The sequence below is a fragment of the Oreochromis niloticus genome, linkage group LG1, assembly GCF_001858045.2.
Source record: "Oreochromis niloticus isolate F11D_XX linkage group LG1, O_niloticus_UMD_NMBU, whole genome shotgun sequence".
In the NCBI taxonomy this organism is placed as follows: domain Eukaryota; kingdom Metazoa; phylum Chordata; class Actinopteri; order Cichliformes; family Cichlidae; genus Oreochromis; species Oreochromis niloticus.
Window position 1 is genome coordinate 1,874,875 of NC_031965.2, and position 19,056 is coordinate 1,893,930.

At 41.6% G+C, this 19,056-nt stretch overlaps 1 protein-coding gene across 1 annotated transcript; it reads left to right on the forward strand.

The window, feature by feature from the left end:
- Positions 1–11,231: 11,231 nt before the first annotated feature.
- LOC100705898 (V-type proton ATPase subunit d 1) lies at positions 11,232–19,056 on the forward strand. Its single transcript, XM_003456885.5, has 8 exons — positions 11,232–11,599; positions 12,593–12,764; positions 13,022–13,200; positions 13,731–13,810; positions 14,957–15,034; positions 15,185–15,361; positions 15,539–15,616; positions 17,980–19,056. Exons 1-8 carry the CDS (start codon positions 11,473–11,475, stop codon positions 18,139–18,141), a joined length of 1,053 nt encoding a protein of 350 aa, XP_003456933.1. The 5' UTR covers positions 11,232–11,472; the 3' UTR covers positions 18,142–19,056.

Consider the following 19,056-nt stretch of genomic DNA (forward strand, 5'->3'; position numbering starts at 1 on the left):
TGTGGTGAAATAATTAGCTATGCTTAGCATAAAGACTGGAAGAATGATGAACCCGTAGTTTGGATCCAACTGAGGGTAACATAAACCATAACCTCTTAAAACTCAATCATTAATATGTCATATCTTATTTGTTTAATGTCTATAAAAGCCAAAGTACTATTAGTGCATTAGCAATGTTCTTAGTTGTCCGTTGACACTTGACTTTAAAGATTTAACCATATAAAATCATCAGCAGTCATGTTTAAAAACTCCTCATACAAGTATCGCTCTTGTTTCCATCATCAGTTTTCTGTGAACTTGCACTGGACCCAAACACAGCAGAAGGAAACCTCAAACTGTCTACAGACAACAGAAAAGCAGTGTTGGTGAAAAAGGAACAGCCTGATCATCCAAAGAGATTTGATAGCTGGAAACAGGTGCTCTGCAGCGATGGTTTGACTGGGCGCTGTTACTGGGAGGTACAGTGGACAGGAACGGTTAAAATAGGAGTGACATACAAAGGAATCAGGAGGAAAGCATACACTGATGGCTGCTGTATTGGATGGAACAATCAGTCCTGGAGTCTTTTCTGCTCAGCTCAGGGTTTTACTGCCTGGCACAATAGCATACCAACAGACATAAAAACAGCCCCACCCACTGACTCTAACCGAGTAGCAGTATATCTGGACTGGCATGCTGGCACTGTGTCCTTCTATTGTCTCCCTTGCAATAGTGTCTTCACGAAAACAGATACATCTCCACACGTATCAGACCACGTTCACTGAGCCAGTCTATGCTGCATTTGGACTTGGACGTGTACTTGAGTTTGAGCCTGACGGTACATTGTTATCATCCCAGATTGTTCTGTCTAAAACTGTTCCCTAGAAGATTGGTTCCCAAAGTGTGTGATGCAGGATCTTTGAGGCTTTAAGAAAGGATGAGGGTCCTCTGACATGTATTTATATTTTTACATGTACGTCTGTACATTTTGAATAAGGTTTGAGCACATAAAACAATGCAATCAGTGTATTTAGTTTGTTTGATATAATGTAATGTGATTTTTTTTATGTTTACTCTTGAGTTGTTTGTACAGCTCAAATATAATATATCAGCTCCCAACACAGACTGAGACCAACTACGTTCTGAACTTTAACAGCGTAATTTTAAATGAATGAGCCTTTTTGCATGATTAACTGTGATTTATTATTAACTCTTCAGAAAATTTGGATAAGTATTGGCAGATTTGCACAACAGCCAAATTCTTGGGTGTGTTACTCCATATGCACACACCTTTTTAAGTCTACAACATGCTGAACAAGTTTGAGATATCGCTGGGAAAAGTAACAAAAGACATAAAGACTTCACAGGTAGCATTTTTGTAGCTGACCAGCAGTTGTATTTGATGTCTTTATGAATGAAAGAACGTGTCCAAGCTCCTCATGCAGTTTTACTCCTGTGTCGTAATGCTTGCAAGGAATTCCCACAGAAGGAATACCAGCTCCTTGGTATTTGTTTTTCTGATTCAGTTTATTTTATTCTCTGAATATGTATATTGCATGTTATAGTTGACTGTTATACTAATAATAAAAACACATATTTGTGTGTGTGTGTGTGATCAGAATGAATGGGTGACATTTATTTATTTTTTTACTTTTTATTTTATTTTATTTTTGCCTGTCCCGTTTGATTATTTAGCCGTCAGAATTGTTGTCTGAAGGCCAACAAAGATACCCAACGGATTTACTTTGCCAAGTGGATCATCACGGCCTTGCCATTTTGGTCCATTTGATCGACCTTTGTTGTTATTGTTTATTTTAATTTATTTTCAGTTGTTACAGACAGGACAGACATGGCTGGGGGATAGGAAAGGGAGAAAGAAAGATGAAGGAACAGAAAAACAGAGGGTAGGTGGGACAGTGAGAAAGGACACTTAGAAAGAAAAAAATCTCCCGGATCACCTGTTGAGAGAAAAAAAAAAGAAAAACAGAAAACAAGCAAAAAAAAGAGAGCAACATAATAAACACAGCACCATCGCATTAATCTAGCTAACAGTAAATAACAGTAAATACTAACTATTGAATGTTGTGCAGCACGCAGCACCGACAGCGCACAATGTGCTTTGAGGTAGCAGCCAAGAAAGATGTAGTTTGTGTCTTCACAGGGGACAATTATTTTTAAGGCTATGGATGGTGTAACAACCCTTTTGGGTTATAGCACCACTTGGGGGGGTTGCCCTACTATTGTAGTAGTTGTGGGAGTCTCCTAGTGGGTGTGTGTTGTTAGCGGCATCCATTTTCATGCTGCTCATGTTCTTTCTCTCTAAGAAACCTTACCGTTGTAACGGCCTGGCGCCTGCGACTACCGATCCCCGCACATGTATGTACGGACAGAGTGGAGCCGTGGAGACCTGGCTTGTATGGTGTATTGTTGCTGACACCAAATAAAGGTCTGTTATTGGATTTAACCGACTGGCTTCGGGTATTTCAGCTAACCTCCACACCACATGCCTGCTGGACCGGCTAGCCGCTCCCGCCTCGCCAGACTGCTGTTACAATGGACGCTGACTCTTCAAAGACAAACTAGGCAGCATTTTTTAGACAATATTAACAATGCAGCAAAAACTCTGGGCTACATAAAGCATGGAAAAACACTAGTGACATTACAACTCGAAGCCTGCTCCTGCGTATTTCTAATGCAGTAAATCTAAGCATATGAGACTGTATCAGCTTGTTGAAATTACACACTAATCAGTATATATTTATGAATACAACATTCCTATATAATGACCTAAAAAATTACTTACTGTACCTTAAAGAAACAATGATTTGAAAAAGGTCAAATTTGGAGATAAAAGTGTTTATTACAGTATATTTTACTCAGAAATGATTTCTCAGAGCCTGCAAGAATAATGTTGAATGATCATAGCCCACATAAAAAAATGTAGGAGTAAATTTAAGTGACAATAATAGCAATAATAACCAACCAACTTAAAGTACAGTTACATCATAACACAAGCGCTTAAACAATCCAAGGAGGAACGGATTATGTGCTGGTGAGGCCCAGATTTTCAATTTCTCAACAATAACTAGAATAAAATGTTGAATTCACAGCAGGAAAAAAGTTAATAACAGGAAAGGATGTCTTGAGGCTTACATATACGCTCTGATATTTGGAGGTGGAAGCCCCCTCGTCGTTCTCAGACGCATTCATCAGAATCAGAAACGCATTTATTGGCCAAGTACGTGCAAACACATACAAGGAATTTGGTTCCGGTCGATGGTGTAATAATATGTAAACGACACAGTATGTACATGAACATATACACATATACATACACAAAGGTGTATAAACCAACAATATAAAAACAATCAAAATCGTATATACAGAAAATACAGGATTATAGATATGAATACCACAGAGTGTAAATAAGGTGCAGCTGCAGTCTAGCAGTGTGGCAGTTCAACAGTTTAGGAGGGAGATGGCGAGGGGAAAGAAACTTCCTGTGTCAGGCGGTCCTGGTCTCATTGTGGAGAGTACAGTTCCAGCCTTGAATTCAGGTGGCTCTTTTCAGTTTATTTCTTCATGCAAGTACTGCTGCGTATACATGAGTAATAATAAAGACAATAATAAATAATGTAATAAGTAAAGCTGATTCCAGTGCTAAACTCAGAACAGGCAAACAGCCAGCCTATTAGCTCTCTGTCATTCTGGTCCTGTAGCTTTAGAGGTAGAATCACCCTCCATGTTTTCTTCACACATATTCACTGTACACACTTACAGAGGGAAATTTGGACTGATTTATTTGCAAATGCCTTTCACCTAAAAGCACGTGGTCATCTTCATTAACGGGATATCAAACTTTTCAAGGTCACTTTAAATCAGTCAAACACTAAATTGTAAATTGTTATTGATCCTTTTACCTTAGTCTTAAAGTGTATATTTATTTCTTACTCTTCTTATATTTATTTTTTGTCTCTTGCACTGAATGGAGCTGGAGCCTCGTCGTCTCCTCTCTCTATATACTGTACTGTTTATAGCAGAGATAACAATAAAGTCTACTTTGATCACAGTCAAATATCTCAACATTGAATCACTGTAGTTTGGAAGTTTAGCATTCTTGCCTGACAAACCTTTCACAGTTTTTGTGAGTGTCTGATGTTCTTGTTTTTTGCTTTTTCTACTATGTCCCTGTAAAACCAGTTTAACCTGTAGTGGGAGCGAATAGAAAAACCACAGCATTAGATCTGGTAGGTCTGATTACAGTATGCAGGAGTTTTTTAAAATTTTCAATTATAGTTCATTTATTTGAGTTCTTTTTCCTTTTCAAAATTCAATTCTTCGTTTTGCTAAGCAGAGAATAAACTGAACGATAATGATTTTCGTACTTTTTTCGGTATTCGCTATTTCATAGAATCGTAGCTTTATCAAATTCTTAGGTGTATTTAGGTTCACATTCTTCTTTATATAGTTACTGTTCAGTGCTATTTTTTGTCCCTTCACTTTTTTTGTGCCTTGGTCACTGCTGTAGGATTTATTTATTTTATAGTATTTAACCGGAAACCAGCGAGATATGGTCGGGATTTTGGGGGTATCTTATTCTGCTTATAATAAAAAAAATAATAATAATGTTACACACTGAAGGAAATGGTGAATGGTAAATGGCCTGTATTTATATAGCGCTTTAACAGTCCCTAAGGACCCCAAAGCGCTTTACATATCCAGTCATCCACCCATTCACACACACATTCACACACTGGTGATGGCAAGCTACATTGTAGCCACAGCCACCGTGGGGCGCACTGAAGGAAGACAAGGTTCATCCAGGTGCACATGGAGGTTTATTGCGCTGAAACACAGCAAAACAATTCTGTGTTACTGATGGCTGCCATTACAATAACTGGCCTGCGTTACTTTTGTAAAGGACTACATGTAATGGCCCTTTAGTAATCAGCCCTTAGTACACAGAGAAAATGACAGACTATAGCTGTGTCCCAAAACGTTGGCTGCATCCTTCGGAGGCTTTATTTGAAGGCCAACTACGTCACAGCCAGGCGACGAAGGCTGTCCCAATTCGTCGACTCCTTCAAATGCAGCCGACAAATGCGTCCTTCATTTCCCCGAATTTGAAGGATGGGTCGGGTGTGTCCTTCGTGGCCCACCATATCCCAGAATTCATAGCACGGCCCAGCCAATTCCAGCTTCCAACAATGGCGGCCGCTACTTAGTTTTAATATTACTCTTATTAATCTTTCTGGGTCACAAAATAAACTTTTAACATATTTTCAGGCAAGAAAGTAGCTGTGTAAACTTCAAATATCTGCTTGGTTTATCAAGACATCGCATATTTGCAAAAGTACGCCGACGTTTTCGGAGACGTCTGTTATCCACCAGCTCAATAGCTAGCTGGGGAGTTCAATGGTCACTCGAGCCGGCGAGAGCAGCGGACTCCCGGCTTCAACGTTTTCAGACCCCGCTGACTTTCGCTACTCAGGTTAAACATGATATATAATTGTTTAGCTTTTTAAGGTGTTTTATTTGTTCCAGAGTAAATCGGTTTGGCTGAGATCAAGGTTATTAGATTAGATTAGATTAAATAAACCTTTATTAATCCATCGGGTGGGTTCCTCTGGGATTTTCACACAGCTGAATAAACTTCAAACAGAAAACTGATTAAACAGAAGTGTGAGCTGGTCGAGGTTACTCCAGTGTCCTGTTATATTTTAGATAGCAAAGAGCAGACGGCTGAGTTTATTAAACTACACCAAGACAGCGGTGACGCAAATCTGAAGGCTAGACCGTCCCATTTCACACCCTCGCACTTCCGGCCTTCTCGGTCTTCGAAGGATCCGGCCCACGTAGACCGCGAAGGCCAGGTCCTCCGAAGGATGCGGCCTACGTTTTGGGACACAGCTTATAAACCAGTAAACAATAGACAACATAACATGTACTGGCTGGTCTATTTCCTATAACTTTAACTGAAACCAGCTAACAGTTTTCTTTCATATTACTGATGGAACAACATGGTTACAGAGACTAATGCAGGAGGCAAACATTACTTAGCTAGCACACATACGTTACTAGCATTACCAACGGATAACGTGAAACAACTCTCTTATTCGGTCACATTAAACGCCATATAAACAAGAATTACACTCCAAACATGTTAAATAAGTATCAACTTTACATCAATTATGTAGTGCTCATATATTGCTCTCACCTGAAACACAGCAAAACAGTTCTGTGTTACTGACGGCTGCCATTAAAATAAACTGCCCTGCGTTACTTTTGTGAGGGATTATTTTGCCAGTCACCCGTTTATCTGAGCCGCCACTGCCACCTACTGGCGAAACTAAATATCGCCCTAACGTCACATCAGGTGGGCGCAAATGAGCTTTTCGCTCTGTGCTATGATGCAAACTACTGTCACAACAATAGCAAAAAAAAGATGATGGGGGGGGGGACACGAACACACAAGGAACACATCTGACACTTGTTCTTGATGCTCAAAATACTCATGGTGCCACTACAACAGTTTGGTGACTGTGACAGGCTTGGTCTCATGTTGTTTTCCTCTATTTGTGTGGATTGTAATGCAAAAACTAATATAAATATTGTAGATAACAGCAATGTTATGTTTGTCCATACTGCCTGCTTTTGTTGCTGTTACGGAGAGTTCTCTCTGGGTTATGTGTACTTCCTGTTATGAATGTACAAACGTTCATGTTCGCTGCTAAAAAAATGCCTGACATACAGTTACAGCGGACTGATTATTGTAAGCAAACCTACACGGTGTCAGAAGTGGGATTTACTACAAAGCCTGCACAGTCCAAGAAGAAAAGGGGAGCCGGTAAGAACAACGAAACAAGCAATCTCCTCACAACATGGTGGATGGATTCCGGCGCCCAGAACCTCTCATCTTTGACAGCAACGTCGCTGAAAACTGGCGTAAGTTCGAGCGCGAATATGACATCTTTATCGCCGCTGCCCACAGTGACAAAAATGCTAAGACTAAGGCCTATATACTCCTCAATCTGGCGGGACCAGAGGCCATCGAAAGAGAGCGATCATTCACGTGTGCCCCCGCAGTCATATCAGCTGAAAGCGTAGTAGAAGTCGCCACGGAATCGAGGGATGACCCCGCATGTCTAAAGAGAAAGTTCAGGGAGATCTGCAACCCAGAGACCAATGTCATAATGGAGAGGCATAACTTTAACAAAAGACAACAGAAACCCGGTGAAACCATTGAAGCATATGTGAGCACGTTAAAGAACATGGCCAGAACTCGCAGCTTTGGTGCACTACAAGACGAGTTAATCAGAGACAGATTAGTATGTGGTATAACCAGTGACAGCGTCAGACGTTCCCTGCTTAAAGAGACGGAACTAACTCTTGCCAAGGCGGTGCGTATATGCCAAATAAGCGAGCTCACAGATCAACATAGCAAAGCCCTCTCTACACCAAAGCATATTACATCTGCTAGTGTGGACACTGTACAGATTAAACATGGCAAGTTCAAAAGGAAAACAAATAAACCTCTAACGAACATTCAAAATTGCAGAAACTGTGGTGGTTCGCATCCAGCCACACGGGAGCAATGTCCTGCTTTTGGACAACAGTGTCACGTCTGCAAAAAATACAATCATTACAAAAAACAATGCAGATCAGCAAAACCACGTCACAGAGGCAAACAAGTGAACCACATTTCAGAGGATGCTGATCCAGACAGTGATGAGACATTTTGCATTGAACACCTAACAACGGAGGGCGAGAACAATCACAACAAAGAAGGATACTGCACAGTAGTGTCTAAAAGTAGACACTGGGGCAAAGTGCAACGTAATCTCACTAGACACTTACAGAAACATCTGCAACAACGAAACCCTACCCAAGTCACAAAAACAAGTAAATCTCGTTGCTTTCGGAGGCACGAAGATCAAGTCTACAGGCACAGTTACTCTCAAGTGCAAACTAGCTGGACAGTTATATGACCTGCAATTCCAAGTTGTAAAACACGATGTGCAACCCATCATCGGATTAAAGGACAGTGTGCGAATGAAACTGGTTAGTTTCAGCAAGGAAGTCTACCATGTTGACACAGATCAGGATGAGACACTGGCGCAGAAAGTGTTCCACGAATATGCAGACCTGTTTAAAGATGAAGTCGGTGACTTACCTGTAACCTACTCAATGAAACTCACTCCAAATGTGTCACCTGTCGTCAACCCTCCACGGCGTGTTCCTGTTCCTATGCAGAAAAGAGTTAAAGAGGAACTCCAAAGAATGCAGGCCTTGGGAGTAATTGAACCAGTGGAGGAGCCCACAGAATGGGTATCCAACATGGTCGCAACACACAAAAAGAATACTGATGATGTTCGTATCTGCATTGATCCGAGGGATCTGAACAAGGCACTAATGTGATCTCACCATCCCATGCGAACTGTGGAGGAAGTAGCTGCTCAGATGTCTGGAGCAACCATCTTCTCAGTTCTGGATGCAAAGAGCTCTTTCTGGCAAATCAAACTGGATCCTGCCTCATCTCTCCTCACTACATTTGCAACACCCTTCGGCAGATTCAAATTCCTGAGGATGCCCTTTGGCATCAACACCGCTTCTGAAGTCTTCCAGAGAGCCATGGAACAGATATTCATGGGATATCCATGCGCAGTGATTGTGGACGACATCCTAGTGGGAGGCAAAGGAATAGAGGAGCATGACAAAAATTTGAAAAAAGTTCTGCAGAGGGCCAGACAAGTAAACCTCAAACTGAATCCAAAAAAGTGCAAGTTCAGACTTAAAGAAGTGAGCTACGTGGGACACATATTCACTGACGAAGGACTAAAAGCAGATCCAACTAAAATCTCCGCTATCAATGAAATGCCACCACCAGAGGACAAGACGTCTCTCCAACGTTTCCTGGGAATGATCAATTACCTGGGCAAGTTCATCCCAAATTTAAGTGAACTGTCAGCACCACTTCGTCAGTTGCTTCACAAGGATGTGGTGTGGAGCTGGACTCAACATCAGCAGGATGCTTTCAACAAACTTAAAGCGTGCCTCACCAGCCCACCAGTACTACAGTACTATGACATGCACAAGCCAGTGACTCTCACATGTGACGCTTCCCAACATGGTCTAGGGGCTGCATGCCTTCAGGACGACAAACCTGTGGCGTATGCATCAAGAACTTTAACTCCAACGAAAGAAGGTACGCTCAGATAGAGAAGGAGTTACTAGCTGTAGTGTTCGCATGTTACAGATTTTACGACTACATCTACGGAAAGCCAGTGGTGATTGAAACTGACCACCAGCCTTTGGTCACAATCCAAAACAAACCTTTCCACACAGTTCCGGCACGGCTACAGTGCATGATGCTATGATTACAAAAGTTCAACCTGACTCTGGTGTACAAGAAAGGCAAACACCTTTACATTGCAGACACACCCTCTCGCACACCAACGCTGGATGAGCAACCTGTAAAGGAAGAGGGGCGGAACTTCGAGGTAATGTCACTTCAGCTCATCTCACCAAGACGCCTACAAGAGCTTGCCGAACACACCTCGAAGGACGCTACTCTACAGACACTTGCTCGTTACGTCCAGCAGGGGTGGCCAAAACAAGTGAGTAGTGTACCTATAGAAATCAAACCATTTTTCAGCTACCACAATGAACTAATCATCGACAACAACGTCATTATGAAAGGCAACAGAGCCAGCATCTACAGGAACTACACAAGGGACATCCAGGCATGGAGTCTACAAAAAAGAGAGCAAGGGACAGCGTGTTCTGGTTGACAATAAACTCTGACATTGAGAACAAAGTCAAATCATGCAGCATTTGCAACAGTCTAAAACCTCACCAACAAAAACAACCCCTGAAACTACACCAAATTCCTGATCTTCCCTGGTCCATCACAGCCACAGACATATTCGAATGGGACAACCGCCACTACCTTGTGCTCATGGATTCGTATTCTGGATGGTTTGAAATAGATAAACTTGAAAACCTAACATCTGCCTAGTCATTAACAAACTCAAACGCCACTTCTCAGTACATGGGATACCACAAAAACTGTACTCAGACAATGGCACCCAGTTTACCAGCCAGACCTTTCGTGAGTTTGCCACACACTGGGAGTTTGTACATGTCACAAGCAGCCCTGAGTTTCCTCAGTCAAATGGACTCAGCTGTCCGGAGTGCTAAAAGACTCCTTGAAACATCAAAAAGAGATGGAACTGATTTCTATTTGAACCTGTTACATCTACGCAACACGCCACAAGACAACATTCTTGGTTCACCAGCACAGAGGCTGCTATCAAGGCGAACGCGGTCAACCCTTCCTGTGTGCAAAAAACTGCTACCACCAACAGCAAAAGTGACAACCACTATCAAAACTCAACTCACAAAAAAGCGTAAAATTCAAAAACAGCACTACGACAGGTCCTCCAAGCTGCTCAGTCCATTAAGACCAAACGAGGTGATGAGATTACAAACACAGAGAGGACATGACAAGATTGGAGTTGTAAGTAAGGCATGTGCTGAGCCTCGCTCTTATGTCATTGAGTCGGGTGGAAAAGAATACAGGCGCAACAGACAACATCTTCTGCCTGTGAGCGAGCCTCAACCCGAAAAGCTCGCTACAACACAAAATGAACTGGACACATCTCAACGAGCAGATGAAACTGAGCCCAATAAAACACAAACCAACAAACATGAAACAATTCAAGTTCAACTTGACCCACCACAACATGGCACAAAACAGTCAGAACAGGTGATAACACCTACAAAATGCCAAGTACGCTCTGATGACAACTTGTACCAAACCAGATCTGGTAGAGTGTCTAAACCGAATAGTAAATATGTGGATTAAAAGCACACTGGTGCTGTAATTTCTGTTTCGAAATGTGTCTTATCTCGTGTTATGTTATTGCATACTTGTCACAGTTATGACAATGATTACCGTGAATTTCATTTGACATTTGAACCTTCATTTTTTTTTGTGTAATCCATAACCTGATAAGTTCTTCCATTACGGTGATGTTGTTTGATTTGGGTTGGCCTGAGAAGTGCAAAACTAAGAAGAAAAAAAAACTGAAAAGGGGGACGTAGATAACAGCAATGTTATGTTTGTCCATACTGCCTGCTGTTGTTGCTGTTACGGAGAGTTCCAGCAGGTGTCACTGTGGTTCTCTCTGGGTTATGTGTACTTCCTGTTATGAATGTGCAAACGTTCATGTTGGCTGCTAAAAAAACGCCTGGCATACAGTTACAGCGGACTGATTATTGTAAGCAAACCTACAAATATCATGTGTTTTGGAAACAGAGCCGGTAATGAAGCAAACTGTGAATACAAACAGCTACAGTCATTTGTCAATACCATAATGGAGTCATGAGCAGGTGACTGACTGTCACGTGGTTCAGTCAGCTGATGCTAGTGCTAACCAGCCGGACTGAAAGTGAATCCTGTGGCAGAGACGGATCTGACGGTCGGACAGGATGCCTTTTTCTGAGCTCTATTTTAACGTCGATAACGGCTACCTGGAGGGGCTGGTGAGAGGTTTCAAAGCTGGAATTCTGTCGCAGGCGGATTATTTAAATCTCGTCCAGTGTGAGACGCTGGAAGGTGAGTTAAAATTGATAGCTAGCGGCTAATAGCTAGACGCCAGCTAATTCCACAAGCTAGCGCTTAAAGCTAGTTAGCTGTTAAACGTTAGTGTCTGTTTTACTCTCGCTATAAATCGTCCCAATTTCTGTTACTGTCTAGTCGTCAAGCTCAACATCGATAACTGCCACACGTTAAAGGTGAAATAATTTTCGTCAAGCTTGCTGTCCTATGTCTGTATCCTGCGTAGCTAGCTTAAACTAATCCTATATTGCTGCTTATTGCTCACTTCCCAGTTTTATGGGAAGTGAAATTATAGTCAGAAGATATTTTACAGTGTTCCTGTTAACATCGATGCTTCCAACAAATAACATTTTCTCTACCTTTTCTGTAACCATTCGGTTGACATCTTGCTAACTAATACTACCTAACATCAATATAACTGAGATTTTCTTATAGCAGACACTTCTTGTGTTATGATCACCTGCACACAGCGGGCAGGGATGAGTTCAGTTACATTTCAGCGTCAAATTACAACAGTCCCTTCAAGGTGTTTGATTAAAATTATTTTCCAAGAGAGACTTATGAACGTGAGACAGATTAGGACACAACCAAGACCAGGTAGCCAAATTTCTAGTCAAGTTAGCAGTTGGGTTGAGAGACAGGAACAGCAACAAATGCAGGGGCACTGCAGCTGAAAGTTGGACCGCAAATCTGTTGAGAAATTGGTTTGAAAAGAAAAAAAAATATCTTGAGATGTCAGTGAAGTGCAAAATTCTATATAGAAAATAAAATCTGCCGTACAACACTGCAAGTCTACATTTAACAATTCTTAAATGACCAAGTAATGTAACATTATGGGAAAACCTTCATACTGCTTTTTGTTGCATTAGCCAGCATCTAAACAAAGAAACTATATTTTAATATAAAACTAGATTTATAGCCACACACAGTTCTAGTTTCAAACTTAAACCCTTAGAATAGTAGAGTCCTAACTAACTGTTTGTCCTGCAGACTTGAAGCTCCACCTGCAGAGCACAGATTATGGCAGCTTCTTGGCAAACGAGGCGTCTCCTCTCACCGTGTCCGTTATTGACGACAAGCTAAAGGAGAAGATGGTGGTGGAGTTTCGCCACATGAGAAACCAGTCGTATGAACCACTGGCCAGCTTCATGGACTTCATCACGTAAGCAAAACCTGTCGAGTTGAATTGAGTATGGACGTCTGTTAGCACAATTTCTGAGTATCATATTATTCATTAATTTAAAATTTGTCACAGTCATGTAAATAACAGTAGACACTGCAGTACTTTTAAGTACTGTAAAGTATTTGCCATTAATCGGTAAAGTAACATTTCTGTGATACTGAAACTTTTATCAGCGATAAAGTATAACAGTATAGAACATTTGTGACGATCCCTCCCCTCCTTCCTTTGGGCTTTAGCTACAGCTATATGATTGATAACGTCATCCTGCTGATCACGGGCACTCTGCACCAGCGGGCCATCTCTGAGCTGGTGCCCAAGTGTCACCCGCTGGGCAGCTTTGAACAGATGGAGGCGGTCAACATTGCGCAGACCCCCGCCGAGCTCTACAATGCCATCCTTGTGGACACACCACTGGGTGAGTATCTGTATATGACTTTTCCATCATCATAATAATATTCAGGGGTTTTATGCAATAAGAAAAGGCCCACAAAATACCCTTTATCACTCCCCTAAATCTAAAACTCAAATTGGTTCTCACAACGGTGGCTCTGCCTTTTTAAAGTTTATGAATTTTCTTTCTTTGGTTTCCTGTTTTTTTTGTTTTGTTTTGTTTTTTGTTTTTGTTTTTTTTAAAGACTTGAGTCGCTTATAGTTTGACTGAAAGTTGTCACCATCATTTGGTCAGGGTAACTCGCACACACCTTCAGTCAGTGTAGCGTTTAGCTTTCACTTTTCAAAGCAGTAACATAATGTTTGTCTGTATGCAACACATTTGTAGTGACATTTGTATATTGTTCTTAAGATAACTTTATACCTACTCTGAATGGGCACCAACCAGCAGGGGTGTAAAACCTAAATTGTGATGTCTTATGTTGAACAGGAGATGGCGCCAAAGCTGAGGAAAACATTAAATATTGATTTCTGTTTTTTTTTCCTTTTCAATAGCTGCGTTCTTCCAGGACTGCATATCTGAGCAGGACTTGGATGAAATGAACATTGAAATCATTCGTAACACCCTTTACAAGGTAGAGTTTATTAATAACTGAGCTAAGCTTTATTTATAAAGTGCATGTCATTCCAGGTGAAATCACAATGTGTTGCAAAAAGCATAATCTGTCCACATAAGGAAGTGAATAAATAAAATAACAGCTAAAAGAGGCAACAATGTGACAGTAAAAGCTGAAACTCAGAAGTTAACTCGGTTAAAGAAACAGAAATTCAAAGACCATAATTACTCCCAACAGAAGAAAACAAGTCAAAAACCAATGAAAGTTAAATAATTAAGATCAACAGCAGTCGAGCACAATTGTTCCAACCTAAACATTAATACTGATAAAGCAACATGACCACAGTATAGATCTTTACTTAACTCTCTGGCAGTTGTGTTCTAGTAGACAACTACAGATATTGTACACCCGTTTTCACACCTTGGCTCATGTGATTAGTAGGGCTGCCACAAACGATTATTTTGATAGTCGACTAGTCACCGATTATTTTTGCGATTAGTCGACTAATCAGATCATGCATCCATTGGACGTAAAATGTACACCTGAAAATATGTTAAACGTTTATTTTGTGACCCAGAAAGAATAATAATTGTAATATTAAAACTAACTAGCTGCCGCCATTGTTGACAACTGCGCTGGGCCGCGCTATGAATTCTGGAACACAGTTTCTTCTTCTTCGGGGTTTAACGGCAGCTGGCATCCTTGTACATGCAGTGCTGCCATCTTCTGTTTCAGTCCGTTATTACACTCTTAAATACTACTACTTATTCCTGCGTCTTTTGGGATCTTACAAAGCTTCAAACGACGCGTCGACTATTAAATTAGTCGTCGACGATTTTAATAGTCGACGTAATCGTGACTAGTCGACTAATCGTGGCAGCCCTAGTGATTAGGTAGAGGATCATTAGGGGGTCCATTGTCCCTCTCGGTGGGTTACTCCCACAGAGCTTAAATCTGGGACTCTCCACCATTTGACCCTAGAACTGAAGAAGCTTCTCGGATGAGAGGTGAAACGTCTTCAAGCAACTTAAAGAAGTCCAGACGCTTTTCTTTCCAAGCTCAGACTAGTTGTTATATAGTTTAAATTCAGAACTGGCATGAAATTGTTATGTATTTATGTAAAGTTGTCATGTAAAATACATTAAGTAGATTTTATTCTCTCAGGCTTATCTGGAGGCTTTCTACAAGTTCTGCTCCAACTTGGGAGGAACGACCGCTGACACCATGTGTCCTATTCTGGAGGTGAGGCCTCAGTCTGATTTAGGAACGTGTCACTAATCTTCCTTCTGGTTCTCTGGGAGGTCTTTTATCACTGAGCAGGTTTGCTCATGAAGACACTGAAGCGTCTTTAACTTGACTCATCACTGTTCTTCTTCGCCTCTGTATCTGCAGTTTGAAGCTGACAGGAGAGCCTTCATCATCACCATCAACTCGTTTGGCACAGAGCTGTCCAAAGAGGACCGTGCCAAACTCTTTCCCCACTGTGGCAAGCTTTACCCAGAAGGCCTTGCTCAGCTGGCCCGTGCTGATGACTATGAGCAGGTCAAGGCTGTAGCTGATTTTTACCCTGTAAGTTCAGAAATGGCCTGCAGAATTCCCCATAGAAACATCATTGAACTCTTATGTTTCACGTTGTTTGCACTTTCATCTTCCAGTTTGTTCTTTGGTGTCTGTCATTGTTCATCGAGGTTCAATCTTTCAGTTTAACGTCTGTGTTAAAGCATAAACTTGTTCTTGCATCTTCAGGAATACAAGCTGCTGTTTGAGGGCGCTGGTAGCAACCCGGGAGATAAAACCCTGGAGGACCGTTTCTTTGAGCATGAGGTGAAGCACATGCATCCCTCCCTCACAAAGACCTTTTTACACTCAGTATTAACCTCTGTCGTGTAATAATCACAGACCTCTACATTTGAACTAATTGTTCAAAGCTGTTATTATTTCAAGCATGCTGACTTTAACTGTGCTGGATTAATGCAGGTTAGTCTGTATGTGTGGTTATTAGATTCATTTTCAGTGATTTGTCTTGCCTTCAGAATATTTTATTCAGCAGAGTTTCTTACGTCCCAGTAAAGCCAGTACAGTCACGACATGGTGTGAGTGTGGCTGCGTCTCACTGCAACACTACACACATCCAACTATCTGACTGTGTGAGAGCCTTAATCGCCTCACACAGGTTGTCCGTATTATTATCCAAACACCTCACATCCCCATGATGATTGCTGGAACAGCTCCAGCTCTGAAGCCCATCATTTCTCCAAGCCAGGAAAGTGAAGGGGGAGAAAAAAATCTGACTGTCCAACTAGAACACTCAGATATCAGGTTAAATTTGAGAACCCCAGAAATGCTCAAAATAAAGCCATTTATTCACATTCTTTAATAATGAGTCATGCCGCTTAACTGTGCAGCACCTCACATTGTGCATTACGTGTTATACTCCAAAGGACAGTGAGGAAAAACACATAGACCGATGCTAAACATGATACTTAGAGTTCCCCAAAGGTTGTTTCTGTTCATCTGGACGTAGCGTTTCTCCCACTGAAAACGTCCAGACGAACAGAATCGACCTTTGGGGATTTACTTACCTGGATGATCGAGCATGCATCAAGACAATACTTATGGTTACTACAAAAGATGTTCATCTATTATTAAAATATGACAAATTAACAATGGTAAAGTGTGTAAAGGACACATCGAGGTGTTCCCAGGCCACCCCAGGGAGATGATCCCTCCAGCGTGTCCTGGGTGTACCCCGGTGCCTCCTCCCGGTAGGAATATCGTACCCAGAAGCGACTGCCTCAGCTGGCTCTACCCTGTGCTAAAGAAGAGCCCATCCATCCTTTGGAGAAAGCTCTTTTCTTCCGCTTGTATCCGCGATCTTTCACCTTTAAATGAAGTAACAGTAATAGTCTTAACAAGTGATCGGGCCTAGATTAACAGAGTTATGTTGTTTCTCAACAATGAAGCTCCATCTTGTGGCAGACGCCTGCATAACATTTACTGGCATTGGGCGTCAATATAAAACCATTAAACGACTGGTACGTCTGATACAGACTAGTGATGATTAGTTGACTAGTGCACATCCCTAGTTTCTTCTATAGGCAGAAAAGATGATGGCCATTTAGCCAATCAGTGCCACAACTGGGGAAAAAAAACAACTGTGGTATTTACAACTTTGAGCATCTTCAAATAATGTCCTTTCTTATAATTATGATAGCATTGTTACAGGATGGCTTTGCTTAAAGGAAAAATGAACAAATGTGCATAATTGTCACTCAGACTAAGAACCTTTTACACTAGATTTTAACTCATTACTGCTTTTGTTAGACAACATGGAGATTTATGGCGTTTGGGATTTTGTGTTTAGTTTTCTGCGTGGAAGTCATGTAAAGTTGTTGACATGGTGGGGCGGCTGTAGCTCCGGAGGTAGATCATCTACTGATCGGAAGGTTGACTGTTCGATCCCTGGCTCCCCCCCAGTCTGCATGCCAAATATTCTTGGGCAAGATATGAACTCCCAAGTTGCTTTCCGATGCATCCATCGGAGTGTGAATGTGTGTGAGTAGTAGTTAGACAGTGCTCATGTGAATGGGTGAATGTTGTACTCTGGCAGAGTAGTGCTGTAGAAGAATCAGTCCATTTACCATATCAGTTGTGTTGCAATGTGTGCAAAAAAAAGTTTAGTTGATCGTGGCTCAAGAGTTGGCAGTTCGTCTTGTAATCGGAAGGTTGCCAGTTCGACCCCCCGGCTCCGACAGTCTCAGTCGTTGTGTCCTTGAGCAAGACACTTCACCCGTTGCCTACTGGTGGTGGTCAAAGGGCCCGGTGGCGCCAGTGTCTGGCAGCCCCGCCTCTGTCAGTGCGCCCCAGGGCAGCTGTGGCTACAAGTAGCTTGCCATCAGCAGTGTGTGAATGGGTGGATGACTGAATGTAGTGTAAAGCGCTATACAAATACAGGCCATTTTAGTCCAGCATCTTGAGTAAATGAATACCTGACAAGCTCTGCAATAATGAGTATCTGAAATATGCATGAAAATGAAACTGAACTGCCAGTTTAGAAAAGATTGGGCTGAGCTAATAGAGAGATTGAAGTTGGATCCCTTTGTGTCAACCGTAACCACGTCTTTTGTTTTCATTTTTCATTCTTTGACGTCAGTACTAACCTTGTCTTTCCTCCTTCGTGTTTGTAGGTGAAGCTGAATAAGCTGGCCTTCCTCAACCAGTTCCACTTCAGTGTTTTCTACGCCTACGTCAAGCTGAAGGAGCAAGAGTGCAGGAACATCGTCTGGATCGCCGAGTGCATCGCCCAGCGTCACCGCGCCAAGATCGACAACTACATTCCCATCTTCTAAGCCGCCTCCTTCCTACCATTATTTCATTCAGTTGTTGTTTTTTTTTTGTTCCCCACAGTTGCAGCCTGGTGTTAAAGGCCCAGATGGTTTGATGCTCAAGTCCCACTTTCTTCACTTGTAGGTGTAAATCGGTTTTCAACAGTTGCTGTTGTGTGCATTCCTTTCTTGCTTGTTAGGTTAAATGATCCAACACACAAAAATACAACTGAAGGATGTACTGTAGTTTTGTTTTTTTGTATAGTAGAAAGGAATGACATGATTCTGGTTCGTCAGAGCGACGTCTTTGTTTAAACTCATTTGACTTTCAAACACTTGTGACTGTCTTAATTTGCTTCCAGTCCTTGTGTTTTGTTGCGCACGGCAGCTGTTTTAAAAAAAAACAAAACAAAAACAGCAGAGGAAGAATTTGCAATTCAATATGAGCAGAAACCAAGGACACGGTACGTTGTCTCAGCCTGTGCAGCTCCATGTGGTAAAACATGAAAACATCCCTCCAGGTTGTCTTTACTGTGGATTTCTGTTGGTAGTGCTACGTTTTCCCAGCATGTTTGGTGGTCAGTGTGATTTTCCGTCAAAACCAATGAGTGAAATGTGTGAGGCCCTCCTGGTTTCTTGTCTAAATATATTCTAAAATTTTGAAAATGAAACGGCTGAACAGGAACTTCCGTGCTCAGTGTTCCTGCTCTAGCATGAAGATTCTGTGAATAAAGTGGAATGAGTCAGTATCCGGGGCGTATGGATGACAGACGTCATGTTTAAAGTATACAAAGATATATAGATATTTAATGATGACTATCTGATTTTTTTTTTCCTGCTGTAAAGGATTTATTACGGTTTTCATCTGTTATTTGTGAAATGTGTATTGTAAATGTGACAGAGTAATAAATAGACTAATGCAGGTCTGAAGATCTCGAA

What these genes read in the sequence shown, in the direction of transcription:
- LOC100705898 (XM_003456885.5), top strand. Translation starts at nt 11,473, where the DNA reads ATGCCTTTTTCTGAGCTCTATTTTAACGTCGATAACGGCTACCTGGAG. An exon ending in CCATGTGTCCTATTCTGGAG is followed by an intron (nt 15,035 to 15,184) that starts GTGAGGCCTCAG and finishes CTGTATCTGCAG; the next exon opens with TTTGAAGCTGACAGGAGAGC. An exon ending in ACCGTTTCTTTGAGCATGAG is followed by an intron (nt 15,617 to 17,979) that starts GTGAAGCACATG and finishes TCGTGTTTGTAG; the next exon opens with GTGAAGCTGAATAAGCTGGC.